Source organism: Sardina pilchardus, chromosome 6 (genome assembly GCF_963854185.1).
Source record: "Sardina pilchardus chromosome 6, fSarPil1.1, whole genome shotgun sequence".
In the NCBI taxonomy this organism is placed as follows: domain Eukaryota; kingdom Metazoa; phylum Chordata; class Actinopteri; order Clupeiformes; family Clupeidae; genus Sardina; species Sardina pilchardus.
In genome coordinates, this window is record NC_084999.1 from 19485465 (window position 1) to 19500448 (window position 14984).

Here is a 14984-nt window from a genome sequence, read left to right on the forward strand (position 1 = left end):
GGCTGGGTGGGTAGTATGGAGGAAGAAGAGGGCCATAGTTTCCACATTTTCTGTCATTACATTTTATTCTTTTTTACCCCTTTGTTGCGCACTGTCACATACGTGGACAGTAACATAACTTCTATATAAAAGCATATTTTTAAAAAATAATATTTTTATTGGGCTCATATAGAGTAATACAATCAATACTAAAAAAATCTAGACACTTTTTTTCATAATGCGTGCATGAAAGGGCTAGACTGACATCCTCTGATATAAATCATGAAGGTTGGGTAGGCTACCCAGCATATATTTAAACAGCATTCACACATAATGATCTCTGCTGTTATCAAGGTGGGCTAATGTAGGCCTATAAATGATGGCATCATAGCAAGAACGATAAGCAAACTGCACGGGATCTAGATTTTGGGGTAATAATAAGCCATATGAGGCACCCTAAAAACTAAAAGCTTAGACATGTAGGCCTACTACATTTTTCTGCACTTGAAAAATCTTCACATAGGCCTACAGGCCTGTTTTCTTACAATTATGCTTTCACATAAACTTGCACATCCCAGTCAAAAGCTTAAACACATACTACTTCAACAGAAAATATCCTCTAATCCTGGAATGTCCCATGTAGCCTACATATGCAAGAAAAAGATTTTATAGTTCATATATCACCCATTCTTGATCTAAGGGGCGCCTCGTAATTACACTCCAATGCAGGTGAGAGCGCCATCGGAGTCTGAGGGCAAATTAAAGCGGTGCACATTGCACACAGGAAGTACTTTTATACATGCCAAACACGATTTGCAGTGCTGTGTAGATGATTCCTACAGGGTTGTCTATTAACGCATGCTTATTGTTAGATACGTTCAAATAACCTACGCTTGAAACATCACGGTAAGGAAGGACATTTGTTGTGATGTTTATGGCCTAAGTGTCATGCTGAACGACATAAAACTACAAACTAGCCAGTTAGCTGGTTCGTAAGCCAGGGTAGCCTGCCTCTTGTTGATGTTTTGTAGCGATAGCATTAACATTAACTTCGTGTTAGAATAGCTGATTTATGCTAACAGTACAGCATTTCCTCGCCTCATCAGTCTCTTGATTCTTTACATTGTCATGCCATGTCTGATGCAGTTGTTTGAACAATGTCGGAGTCTGGCCACAGCCAGCCTGGCGTGTATGGTCAGGGGCGGAGGAGGCGCCGACGCCGGGACAGGGATCCCATAGGACCGGGACAAAATCTGTCGGGTCCCAGCCGTGATCGGGAGTATGTGCCTAGAGAACGCAGGGTAAGAACGTCAAGCCTTTTGAAAGAGCGATGGATGATCGTGCTCTTGGTTCCTAGAAATGATTGCCTTCCTCTTGTGTAGGATGGTAGTGAGGATCCACCTGGACCACTTCTTCAGAAGACCCCCATAATTCTCGCCAAACCACCTGGAGAAAGGGTTGGTAATGTTTCTGCAGTCCATCCGAAATCGAACAATTTATTTTCATTATCCCACCAAATGTTAGCCTGACCAGCTCTAGATTCCTAGGCTAACCAAATGTTGTTATGAAGTGCACATTTTGCTCAGGCGAGTTTTCCTTTAGCCATTTGCCAATGTAACCTATCGGGCCGGTACACTGAAAAGCTCGATCTCTCTTGGCCCCTCTATTCCAGAGCAAGAGTCAGAATGTCCCTGTTGGTGGCGCGCCATCCCTGGAGAAACCCATCATGCTCATGAAGAGCAGGGAGGAGGCTGGTAAACCTGGGACCCCGCCAGATACTGGCCCACCTGTGACTGGCACTGGAGCTGCCAAGCTGGAGAGGGAGGGCCAGCGTCCAACCCAGCCCGTGTATCAGATCCAGAACAGGGGCATGGGAGCAGCAGCCTCCAGTGCTGCTGTGGACCGTGAGTTCATCAGTTGCCTCTGGTGTTAACCAAGATGTATGCCCTCTTCGGAGACTGTAAATAGCACCCACACCTCTAACGCTAATTTTTATACAATGTCAGTGACATTCGGATGCTGTTTTATAGAACATAGAGCAAGATATTGACATAGGGTCATTCCACCTCAATTCAACAAATGCCTTCTGCTTGACCATCTCAGATTTCCTTCAAAATGTTACCATCTAAAGAGTAACCATTTAAACTGACCTAGCCAAAATATTAGATTGGTATACCTAATACATCCAGAGAAAAACGTTTTTGAACATGGTACCCCCCTTCTGATTTTTGGCACATTGGCGCCCTCATCTAAATCTGCAGCAACGTTCAGATGTCATTATCTCAAAAAGTGTTCAAGCTAAAGACTTCAAATTTTCTGGGAATAATGATTGCTACCTATAGATTCCACATCTTCATTCATAGGCCGTATGTATTGATACTGACTGTGTTTCAATCTTGTGAAATCAGAAGAAAAATGGCTGATTTTTTTTCAACCCCCACATTGGGTGCTCCATTACACAATTTGTAAACAAAATGTTTGACAAATGGTTATGTCTCTCTACAGAAGTGCTTAAGCTGTCTTTGAAAAAGTAATTAAGAGGTGTCTATATTGCTTTTTTGTTGGAAGTATTGTAACACAAAACTGAAAAATAATCAATTTGGATGATATTGTATCTCCCCATTACAGAGGTATGACACGCTATACCAATGAATTGAACACATCTCCAGAAAGAGTATGAAATGGGCTTTCAGACTGTGAAATTTCAAGATGGTATTATGGCTGCAGTTATTAAAAAACATTTGTTAAAATATTGGTCTATTACAACAATTAGTGTTGCTTTTTTGTGCTATATTTAATGATTTCATAATCCTTGTCTTATTCCTAAGTATCAGATGTTTATGTGTCATACTGTTAAACATTTATATTTTCATTTACTTGCTGAGTGATGAACTAATAAAATATTTCCTGTATTTCCGAAATAAATTGCTGCTGTCACTATTTAATGCCACTAGATGTCACTGTTCATGGATATCAGCAATGTGTTGTTATAGTAGACCAATATTTCAAAAATAACATTTCAATAACCATAGCCATAATACCATCTTGAAATTTCACAGTCTGAAAGCCCATTCTATACTCTTTCTGGAGATGTGTTCAATTCATTGGTATAGCTTATCATACCTCTGTAATGGGGAGATACAATATTATCCAAATTGATTGTTTTTCAGTTTCGTGTTACAATACTTCCAACAAAAAAGCAATATAGACACCTCTTCATTACTTTTTCAAAGACAGCTTAAACACTTCTGTAGAGAGACATAACCATTTGCCAAACATTTTGTTTACAAATTGAGTAATGGGGCACCCAATGTGGGGGTGTGAAAGAAATCTGCAATTTTTCTTCTGATTTCACAAGATTGAAACACAGTCAGTGTCAACACATATGACTTACTAATGAACATGTGGAATCTATAGGTAGCAATCATTATTCACAGAAAATTTGAAGTCTTTAGCTTGAACACTTTTTGAGATAATGACATCTGAACTTTGCTGCAGATTTAGATGAGGGCGCCAATGTGCCAAAAATCAGAAGGGGGGTACCATGTTCAAAAATGTTTTTCTCTGGATGTATTAGGTATACCGATCTAATATTTTGGCTAAGTCAGTTTAAATGGTTACTCTTTAGATGGTAAAAGTTTGAAGCAAATCTGAGATGGTCAAGCAGAAATTTTCTCTAAAATCCGTTGAATTGAGGTGGAATGACCCCATAGCATCATGTGGGTACACTGAACGACTGTATACATTGGGACTGGCATTACATCATGCAGTGACGTGTGCAGAATACATCTTAGTGAAGGTTACTACACTACTTACAGCCTGACTATCTGTGTCTGTGTGTGTGTGTGTGTGTGTGTGTGTGTGTGTGTGTGTGTGTGTGTGTGTGTGTGTGTTGTGTCCTGTGCAGCCGTGATTGGCCAGACGAAGTTGCTTCCACCTGAGAGAATGAAGCACAGTATTAAGTTGGTGGACGATCAGATGAACTGGTGTGACAGTGCCATGGAGGTAAGCTTAGCTTTACACGGCAAATGAGTGATTCATCATTCAACTACTAGACAACAGGACCGTGGGCATTAGGCAGTACACAGCCATGCGCGGAAGTGTTTCGGGTGGTTACACCACAGACATTGTGCATCTGTTTTACCTGGCTGTGTTCTTCGTAGTATCTGCGCGATCAGACGGACATGCTTGTGGTGGGGGTCCTGGGGCTTCAAGGGACGGGCAAGTCCACAATCATGTCTCTCCTGTCGGCTAACACTCCGGAGGAGGATCAGAGGTGTGTGTGTGTGTGTGTGTGTCTTTGTGTGTGTCTTTGTGTGTGTGTGTGTGTGTGTGTGTGTGTGTGTGTGTGTGTGTGTGTGTGTTCTGCTCTTGCTGTTTTGTCTTGTGATCTTTGTTTTGTCTTTGCTAGCTTGTTTCCTTTTTATATTATGCAAATCTCAATTTTCTATACCTGACGTTTCGCCACGGTCCATACTCGAGATCTAAATCTGTGCAGAATATGTGAGAAAAGCAAAAGACCCAAGTTTTGCATATTGAACATATTTGTGTCGTTCCACGGCAAAACCAGTCGCTTGTCGCAACAGGCGTTTCTGAGAAAAATGGCCATTTATGTCACTTGTGCTAAAATCGTGGAATTTTTTTTGTAAGTGTTTTGAAACAGTGGGAGGTCTACACTGTACGGCCGTGAATACATTTCGCCGAAAAACTGACCTTTTGTAGTCTAAAAACGTGAGTTTGTTGAGGTGAGAAAGTTAGAGGAAGCAGGAAGTTAGAGGCGTCTCGTTTTTGCCGCTCTATTCCAATATTTACGGTAATTGCACTCATTGACAACCACCAAGCCATCCGTGTGCTGTGTCGTTGATACAAGTACCGTAAATCTTGTAATAGCGGTGACCTTACAAAGCGTTCGTGAGTGTTGAGCCGACGGTTAACTTCAGAGGCAGATTTCTCCGTTTTTCTATTGGCATGACAGGATGAACTCAACTCCTTTGAATGTTTATATTTCAGTAATATGACGTTCAATTCATTAGATATAGGTATCGTTTTGAAGGTTGATTATGCCCCTTCCTGAAAACGTAATAACTTTGATTTTGAAAATTTGGACATTGTGAATGATTTTGCCGTGGAAGGTCACATTTTAAAAAAACATCTGTACCCTACTTCTTGACTACTTCATCTCCTTGTTCACATCAGCCATCAACTCATCATAAATTGGTTTCTGAGTATACTTTGTTCTTCATCCTGGGTAGGAGCAGTGAGGACCATGCTAATGTTGACCATGCCAATGTTGACCATGCTAACACTAGTGCCTCTGTCCTGCAGAACGCACGTGTTCAGGGCTCAGACCCAGGAGATCAAGGAGAGAGGGGGGAACCAGAGCAGCGGCATCGACTTCTACATAACCCAGGAGCGAGTCATCTTCCTGGACACACAGGTGAGACTCTGGGCCCTGTCGTTTGGAGGATCCTATAGAGAATCATGAAGTTAGGCATGAAAAAGTCAGAAGGGAATACATAGCTGTACAAGATATGCATATTATCTTTACAAACATCTAATGGTGCAGGACATAAACGGACAAAATTGGTCTAGTGTTTTACTAAAACACTTAAATCATCAACCTCAAAAAATCGGTGCAATGTAAGTATACAGGGCAAGTAGAAAACTACATTTTTTTACCACTGACTAGGCTAAAAAGTGACTACAAGACCTTGATATAGTTACAGTTATCTTTACAGTTTTCGTTTGTGGTATGAACGGCCCAATGCACATGTGTCTGTTTGCAGTGCATAGTCAGTGTCTTGCTTACCTCTGTGCGAGTCTCAGATGTAGTCTCTCACTCTTACTAGACGAGTATCTCATGGGAGCTACATTCTGATGATTTGACAACAGGCACTGAATCAATTAGTAGGCCCTGATTGAGATGCTTCTGTTGCTTTAACAGCCTTTAGAATGGATCCCTGAAGCCATGTTTTTTCTCTAATCAAGGTACATTGCAAGTAGAGGTATATTGCAACCTTTGTTTAAACACTGTTGTATACAGTACTGCCAAGTTGACCTTAATGTGTGTAGAAAGGATATTTTCTGTTCATAAGGGGCTCCACTCTACTACAGCTTCTTTAGGTCTGCTGCTATGGGTCAGGCATGAGTTGGGTAGATGGTGTAGGTCAGACAGGTGAAACAAACAGAATTTTAATGATCACCAAAAGGTAAGTCAGACAGGTATCACTTAATGATTCCTATTGAGTATTGATATACACAGTAGTGTTCTGCCTCATGGATTCCGTCCATTTCCAACACAATGTTTCTATGTGTCCACAGCCTATTATGAGCCCGTCCATTTTAGATCACTTGATCAACAATGACCGCAAACTTCCCCCAGAATACAGCCTCCCTCACACCTATGTGGAGATGCAGGTACGTGGCCCACCAGCCAAGGAGGGCTGGTACTGCACCATACACCATACTGCATCTTCTAACCCTTGCTGTGTCCCAACCTCGATCATAATGTTATATGCTGATCTCCACCCTCTCCTGTGTCTCACCCCATCCAGTCTCTTCAGATCGCTGCCTTCCTGTTCACGGTGTGCCACGTGGTCATCGTTCTTCAGGACTGGTTCACTGACATCAACATTTACAGGTCTTGTCTCTTTCGTGTCTCTGATGGTGTTAATGAAATGAACATTCACAAGATGAGCCATATAACACTATGTAGCTGGCTTTAACTGTAAATGTTATCCACACAACAAAAAATGATTGTATTACCTCTATCCAGACTTGGTAAGCAGAGGATGATGTTTCTTGATTGGGTGGTCAAGTGAATGATGCGGGAGTTTCTCGCTCACTCTCACGCTCAGTCTCACACTCACACTCACTCTCATGCACACTCTCACACTCACTCACTTGCACTCTGAATCACTCTCACAGGTTCCTGCAGACAGCTGAGATGCTGAAGCCCTCTACGCCATCCGCTAGCCACGACAGCACTGGATCCTCAGGAAACGACGAGGGCTCGGAGTATTACCCCCATATAGGTTAGAGAACGGCACACACTCCCAACGAAAACAAAAAACACACACTCTCACATTCACTCACTCACTCATGTGGGATGGCTAAGATTACGATTGGTCGACTACTCTTAAAGTAAGAAAACAGTCAAAACCGGGCCGATTTTAGACTGGGTAAACCCAGCCCAATCTGCCGGCGATTGGAATTCGCCCAGCTGCTCAGCGTGGAAACCTATTATATCCACCTCATGAAATGTGCTTGTTTTCCGTTTTCCGTCTTGTTTTTTTTTTTGTTTGGAACAGTTTTCCTTCAGAACAAGGCTCGGAGGGAGGAGTTCTGCCCCCGGAACCTGAAGAAGATGCACATGACCGTGGACAAACTGATGGCTCACTCCCATCTCAAGTACAAAGGTGAAATCACAGCACACCACTGACCGTTGACATGTGGAGTGAATGTCTTGTGTGCGTGTTAAGAAGCAACATCTCATGAGTAATAAAGAATCAATATCTGTCGTAATGAATCTCAGCTATTTACATGGCACATAGTACCCCAAAATACTTTCACATATTGTGCAAATGACTAATTATTCTGATTACTGTCAATAATAACCATGTGAATTGTGGTCAGAGTGGTACTAAGGTCCTTTGTGTGTGTGTGTGTGTGTGTGTGTGTGTGTGTGTGTGTGTCTGTGTGTGTGTGTGTGTCTGTCAGGCACCCTGTCCATGCTAGACTGTAACATCTTCCCCGGCCTGGGCCGAGACTACCTGGAGACTGAGGTGAACCTGTTCCTCCTGCCCATGCTGGACAGCGATGGGGAGGACACCTTAACCAGAGCAGGTAGGTGTCTGCCCACCCTCTCTTCCTCCTACTTCCTATTTCATGGAACATCCCGTGGGTAAATCCCACCAGATTGATCGATTGATTAATTTCCTTCATGGATTAATGATGGAACAGAAGATCCACTAGAGAAAGCACTTTTTTTTCCTTTCAAACATGGTCGTATGAGCTGTCCTATAGCAACTAACCAGAGGGATTTCCATTTGGCAAAATGAATGAGTCACTATTGGAGTGAATGGTTCGACTTCTCTGAGGCGGTTAGTTGATGTGGGCTTTGGTGTCAGTTTCATAGTATTAGGTATCAGATGAGAGAATATGACTCTTATCACCTGAAGGGGCTTAAAGAAACAACATAATGTCATGACAACGTACCGCGACCTGAATGGCCCACCTGTGAGTGACCTGGAGTGAGTGGCACATCTGTGGCGTTACCTTTGAGTCTGTCCCTCCTTCCCCTCTTCCAGGTCCGGCGTCGGGTGCCGGGGGGGCTCCCCTCTTCTCCCTGCTGCCCGGGTACAGGGGCCACCCCACCTTCTCCTCACTCGTGGCCAAGCTGCGCAGCCAGGTGCTGGCCATGTCTCGCAGCCAGCTGTCCCACACCATCCTCACAGAGAAGAATTGGTAAGGAGGGCAGAGATGTGTGCAGTCTCTCTCTTCCAATGCAACGTCTCCAGACAAGGGGGCGTTTTGAGCTTGTAGTTAAAGACACAACTTGGTTATTTTATTGGTGGGGGGGGCTGGGAATGATAGGTTTGTTTGGGTGGATGGGTGGTGTTTTTGGTGTGGTCATTGGTGCACTTACCTGTGTTCTTTGTGTGTGTGTGCGTGTCTGTGTCTGCTGCCTCTAAAAGGTTCCACTACGCGGCACGGATCTGGGATGGCGTGAAGAAGTCCTCTGCCCTCTCTGAGTACAGCCGCCTGCTGTCTTAGTGGCCCCCGCCGAAGCCGCGACCACAGGAAGACACGAGTGACCGCTCGAGCTCGAGCTCCTCCACCTCTGCCGTCAGCCTGCCTCTGCCCTTACCCACAGCTGGAGGTCTGGACGTTTTGGACAGCCTCCCAGCACCAGCAGGTTGGCTGAGGAGAGAGCAGGGCGGGGAGAGCATGCCGGTCTGCTTTCAGAGGCCAAGCAAGAGAGATTGTGTGGCGGATCACATTAAGGGGGGGTGGGGGGTGGGGGATGGGGGGGGGGGGGGGTATCAGGTTGCAGGGACCTGCGCGACACTGATTCTGAGTGTGTAAAGTGTAAAGTATGAGAGAGTGAGGTTATGAATGATGTGATGACGTTTTTTTAATTAAAGAAAGAATGCAAATGAACAGACAGTCACAATTTTTTTTTTTTTTTTTTTTTTTCTGGCCCCGCAAATTACCCCTTCACCCCCTGTTCGACCTGCCCATTGTTTTGTCAGTGAAGTTTTATGGTTGTGGTGAATGGTCATGTTTGTTGTATTCAGATATGAGCAACCTTTTTAAGTACATTTTTTTTTAGCTTTTTTTTTTTTTTTTGCTATTGTTAATAGGACAGTGAAGAGGCTGACGGGACGTGAATGGGAGACCGCAATGGGGCGGGACTGGGAAATGATCAGAGTCCGACTCAAACCCGCGTCCCCATGGACCCGAGTGTGGTGTTGGTGCTGTAGCCAGTTGCGTCACAGTATCTCCCGGACACGAGTGACTTTTTGACACGGGAGTCGTTGGGGAGATACTGAAGAAAAGTTGTTTTCAGCTTGTTTTCTGAAGGCAATGTTCCCCCCAGGTCATAACGTAAAAACGCTCACAGAAATCCGTCATTAAGGTATGCTCATACCAGGAATGTGAATGGCAGAAACAGCAGTTTTAAGTATCACTCAAATGTGCATAACATCCACACTGAACACTTGTAATGATAACGTGAATGCTAATTTTGTTGGGGATCATTTTTAGGGCGATTTTTGAGAACAGTAGAACTGGGCTGTAGACATCACATGGACATGAGGAGACTTTCATAATCATTGATCAGAATGGATGTTCTAGATAGAGTTGTCTTTATAGTTGATGAACTGCATAGTGCCCGTGATTCATTGCACAGCCAGATTTGTGACCGTTTCGTTATTTTACTGAAAAACTGAAAGACTTCGGTTTTGAGTTCTATGGATTCATACAGACCAGTGTGTAACACGATGGAAGCCCATGTTTTTGGCATAAGCCAATATTCCTCCAAAAATGTTCCTCCATATGACTATGTATATGTATGTAATAAAGCCAAATGTCACACGTGATCATCTGCATGTTTTGTCTGCCTGTTTTGTGGCGCCTAAACTAGAACTAGAAATGCCTTTATTTTCATAACTTGCTTTTGTACCTTTCGCTTTTATTTTTTTTAACTTCCAAATTCTTTCCAGCCCTTTCCAAACCCTTTGTGTTCTTGAGAGATGTAATTTCATGCTCATTATGGACTATTGCACTGACCTAGATACCTGTATATCAGGTGTATTTCTAGGGGGGTCTTTTGCATTCATAGTGTTTTCTCCACAGAAGTGTTTTACAATAGGATGGACTCGAGTTACATGTTCTTCCTTATCTACTCTTCCCGAACTCCTGTGAGTCATATCACACAACTAGTGTTATATCACTACAGGCAAGTCAACTGGACGGACTGGTCAGGCTATTCTTTTCACAGCACGGGGTTCAGTCTAACAACTACAAAACCGTGAGTTGGGCTTTGCTTTGGAGTGGAGAGGCTTGATGTGTGAATATTCATTGGTACTGTGAGGTGTTTTGGATTACTTTTGAATTGAGGTGAGTGGGTAGCCCTGGTTGACCTCAGGAACACGGTCTTCTTGGCCTCACATCCCTTTGGAACCATTAGTCTCTGCATCCACACCTGGGTTATATCTCCGTGATCAAGATGGATGTCCATGTTGTGCTCTTCTTTATGAGCACCCTTCTCTGGAGAGGTATATATACACCATACACCACACACACATATTGTATGTGACTATTGAGTATGTATCTGTAGAAAACTAATCAGTTAATAGTATGATCCGTGCATTTGATTAGAACCTGGTATTTCACTGCAATGAGGTTTTGTCATAATCTCAATGCTACATCTACATTTAATGTTTCTGCAAGCTCAGGGCATGTTTTTTAAAAATAATAATGATTAAAAAAAAGGCCCCAGCCGTGGCGCAACTGGCTGGGGCACCTGCACCACACGCCGGCGACCCGGGTTCGATTCCCGCCCCGTGGTCCTTTCCGGATCCCATCCCCGCTCTCTCTCCCATTCACTTACTGTCTTTCTCCACTGTCACTGTCAATAAAGGCCCAAAAAATATACTTAAAAAAAAAAAAATGCTTTCCGTCATCACAAACAGCATGTTTTGTGATGTTTCAGTGCATTCCCTAAAGTGTATGCAGTGCATCCCAGAGACATCTTTGAACTGCACCAACACTGAGGTGGACTGTCCTGCTGGCGAGTGCCTGAGCCTGGGAGTAACAACCTACACTGGTGAGCATGCAGCGGCTTGGAGTCCTCCTGTCTGAAGGAACCAAAATACCTCTCTTCCGTTTTTGCCCTCTCTTTCCACCACTTTGACTTTTCTCTTGCCTTATACTCACAGAGGGCATGAAAGTCAATCATATCAACTTGAAGTACTGCTCAGCACCAGGACATTGCCCCTCCGGGTCAATCAATTATGGGATGGTAGCGTCAAGCTATGACAGTGAGTGCTGTGGGACTGACCTGTGCAATGCTCAGGACATGCCAGGTGAGTACACATCAGTCAGTTCACACATGATGAATAAGAACATGAATACATACGAGTCAAATAAGACTGGGTTTTATAACTTGTAGACTTGGAGAAAACAGGCACTTGGGTCATTCTACAGAAACATCTTAATATTTATATTTCTACTTAATATTTGACAATATTTAATACTTAATATTATATATATATTTTTAAATTGTACATTTATCTAAAGTTGTACATGTAATTTCTGTGAGTCACTGGTGTTCCTTTACGTCTTCCTCAATGGAAGAGTTATCACTGGTGTTACCAGTATTTTTTCCCCCAATTTATAATTTGTTGTAAATTTCTTCTAGATAGACCACTCGTCAGCTCAAAAAATGGCCAGAAGTGTTTTACCTGTACAGGAGAACATTGTTCATCCACAGTGGACTGTTTAGGAGATGAAAATCGCTGTATCAAATCAAGAGGTGTGTCTTTAATTAATTACAAAAGCTTTCGTTCACTGATTTGTTATTGTTAGCCAGATGCCTGTACTGTAATTGCTATGGTTTCTCTCTCTCTCTCTCTGTTTGCATATATGACCACAGTAATCACTGATGGCACCACCATGACACTGAAAGGATGTGCCTCGGAGAAATTATGTGGGACGTCCCAATCCCAGGTGGTCCTGCCCAACATCTACACAAGCTCCGTGTGCTGCGAAGGAAGTCTGTGTAACCATGCCGAGCACTCGAGGTTGCCTCTCTCCCTTGTTCTGATGGCTTTTTCCTCCCTCATCCTCACACTATGAACCACTCCTTTTGTTTGAAGGGAGTATGAGATCATCTCAGCTCTTAATTAGAGGTTACCAGACCAGAGGGTTATTATTCCAAGTAGGCCTACATGCAAAAAACTGGGTACGGTAATTCCAAGTAACTTACCCAGGTTTGTCACTAAACCACATACTTGGAATACCCCTCTGTTCCACACTCGATGGATTGCATGTCTGCCATGGGCACGTCCTTGTTACATGCTATGTTTTTTGTTGAGGTTTTTCTTTTTTTGTTCATCATATATAGCTCTACTTTTCACTTTTAACTCTGTGTCAAGTAAATGGATATGATTGAGGCTAGTGGTTGGTCTTTGATTCCTTGCAAGTCCAAAGACATTGGAGAATCAGCTTAAGCAATAAGCAGCTAAAATCTTTTTTTGGACATGGCTGATCAACAAGGATGTGGAATTTTCAGTTGACATTTCTAGGTTTTGACCATCTCATCTGGCAATAGATAGTGTAAATATTATGAATCTTAGTCATAAGTAATATGATAATTATTCAAAATGTAGTTTAACTGCTAACTGCTTTTCTTTTATTTCATTGTGGTACGTAAGCATGAGCCTGGCTCAGTAATCTTTGTGTGATTGTGATTTTTTTAAATTCTTTTTTTAAAGACAGACATCACTGCATGATTAATTCAGACAATCCATAACCCTGTTTATTTTAAGTCGTGTATCTATGTTACTTGAGACTTTCAAAAATATTTGTTTTGTAAGCAAAAATAAATGTTTTATTCATACACCTGTCCAAGTGTAATGTTTTAAATGGCTACTGATCAATAGATCAATCAGGACATGGATGTTGATTCTGAGGCTATGCATTAGTGTTTGTATGGAGTGTGTGAGATGAGTGGGAAGAGGCCTGCATGTCTTGGAGAGAGGGAGGAAGATGCCATTTTGGACTTCTATATCATTAGATAATCACCTGGCTCCCTCTGTTGGGTACAGCAGTTATGACAAACGAACTTGTGCTGAGCAGGACTAAAAGTGAACAAATTAGTGAATTTTTAAAATCTTATCACAACAAAAACATAAATTTAGCCAAGCATATGATAATGTAATCCATAGGGTTGGGACCAAAAAGTGAAGACAGGCTTAAGACAGCAATATTTAATAGGACTATATATTCTTTTATTCTTCAGTTATTTGAAATTTAGAGCTAGAGTTTACAATTGATAGAAACACCTTTGTCTATAATGTTAGACAAATGAGTAAGTAGAACTGTGTTAAAATGGTGGTAGAGCTAACCCCCCACCCCATGTTTTGTAAACATTTGTACATTTCTAAAATACACTCAATAACCAGTGTGTAAGATTTGTGTGTAGACAACTGCTGCTTAGCTGTATGCTTTGCTCTGATATTCCTGAGTCTTCAGTTCATATTTAGGGAATACAGGCATCAGTGGGTTTATCCCTGGAAACACATGGGATACAATTCATTATCTAAGAAAAGCAGCCTGAGAGGTCTTACAACCACGACTAATAAATAAGATGCTATGACTGCAATAACCACCAGAGGGAGCAGGACTAGAAGGATAGAGTTGCCAACTAATTGGTCTTCCCTTTGATAATTGTGTTTAATGAGTGGACTCTGTGTTATCTCACCTGAATCACCAGGTGAACATGTTCATTGAGTCTGCAACACTTGTGTGTAAAGTCAGAGTATTACACAATTCCACGGTCTCAAAATATCAGGGATCCCACCCATCTTCACTGACAATTTCAAAAAACTTTCCATGACTTTTAAATGACCTTGAATGAAATTCGCATGACTTTTAACAGCCTACAAATACAACTTTGCTTAATGAACGCCACAGTTTGGAGCCAATTATGTACAAGATTGAATACAAGGTGTTTTATGCTGTATATGAAGGAAACCATCATGTGAGTTGTTGTATGCTCCAGGGGTGCCACTAGACCTAAACTACACTAGGGCACATTACTTCCCCATTTAAGGTGGTCTTGTGGCATACTCCCCTGGAAGAAAAGTTTGCATATCGTAAAAGTTTAAAAGCATCAATCTGGTGCACTTTCAGAATAAATTAAAAGATTTCCCTCACCTATTTCTATCTGAAGATTTTTTTCATGTTGTAGCATTAACTAATTTGCACTTTAGAATGATAACCATACACACACACAAGTGGTATAGTTATGCAATCGGCCCTACTCTGGGCTCTCATACCATTTTCATCACCATAACAGCCTACCTTTGAATTAGGACATGTGACACTTTTAGCTTTCATGAAAGATCTCTAATGCCCTCATATAGCCTTTGGTACACTGAGTCTGGAATGAAGATTTGCCTAAATCATAAAGTACTGTATATTCATTAAAATGTACATTCGTATAGGCCATATTGATCATTATCAGAGGCCTACCTGGTCTGGTAATACTGTGATTCTGTGTTGCATGCCAATAGACCATCCTGCTCCATTAAAAAAGTGAACGGATGGGCTATGCACTGCTCCTTTCATATCTCGTGCTTTGACTTTGCAGATTTGACAACATTCCTTTCTTTTCCCACTATCATCTAAATAACATTTTGCTGCTAAATACAATAACTAGTTGACCCTGAACTTGAGATTGTACAGGTGTACATGCCCCAATAAAGGGTGTCTAA

The 14984-nt window shown here is 42.2% G+C and overlaps 2 protein-coding genes across 3 annotated transcripts; both read left to right on the forward strand.

Annotated features, from left to right (window-relative positions):
* Nucleotides 1–769: 769 nt before the first annotated feature.
* smg9 (SMG9 nonsense mediated mRNA decay factor) lies at nucleotides 770–10087 on the forward strand. Of its 2 annotated transcripts, XR_009939667.1 has the most exons (15): nucleotides 770–885; nucleotides 1126–1280; nucleotides 1362–1436; nucleotides 1652–1883; nucleotides 3887–3984; nucleotides 4143–4255; nucleotides 5305–5416; nucleotides 6301–6396; nucleotides 6534–6619; nucleotides 6907–7013; nucleotides 7290–7397; nucleotides 7699–7824; nucleotides 8289–8445; nucleotides 8676–8896; nucleotides 9345–10087. XR_009939667.1 is itself a non-coding variant. In XM_062538907.1 (14 exons), exons 2-14 carry the CDS (start codon nucleotides 1137–1139, stop codon nucleotides 8752–8754), a joined length of 1533 nt encoding a protein of 510 aa, XP_062394891.1. In that variant the 5' UTR covers nucleotides 770–885; nucleotides 1126–1136; the 3' UTR covers nucleotides 8755–8970. The 2 variants fall into 2 exon arrangements, 1 of the variants encoding a protein (XP_062394891.1); XM_062538907.1 differs by lacking the exon at nucleotides 9345–10087 and having other exon boundaries at nucleotides 8676–8970.
* Nucleotides 10088–11178: 1091 nt separating this feature from the next.
* LOC134083385 (urokinase plasminogen activator surface receptor-like) lies at nucleotides 11179–12342 on the forward strand. Its single transcript, XM_062539713.1, has 4 exons — nucleotides 11179–11311; nucleotides 11424–11570; nucleotides 11906–12019; nucleotides 12140–12342. The coding sequence occupies exons 1-4, from the start codon at nucleotides 11179–11181 to the stop codon at nucleotides 12340–12342; spliced, it is 597 nt and encodes a 198-aa protein (XP_062395697.1).
* Nucleotides 12343–14984: the final 2642 nt, after the last annotated feature.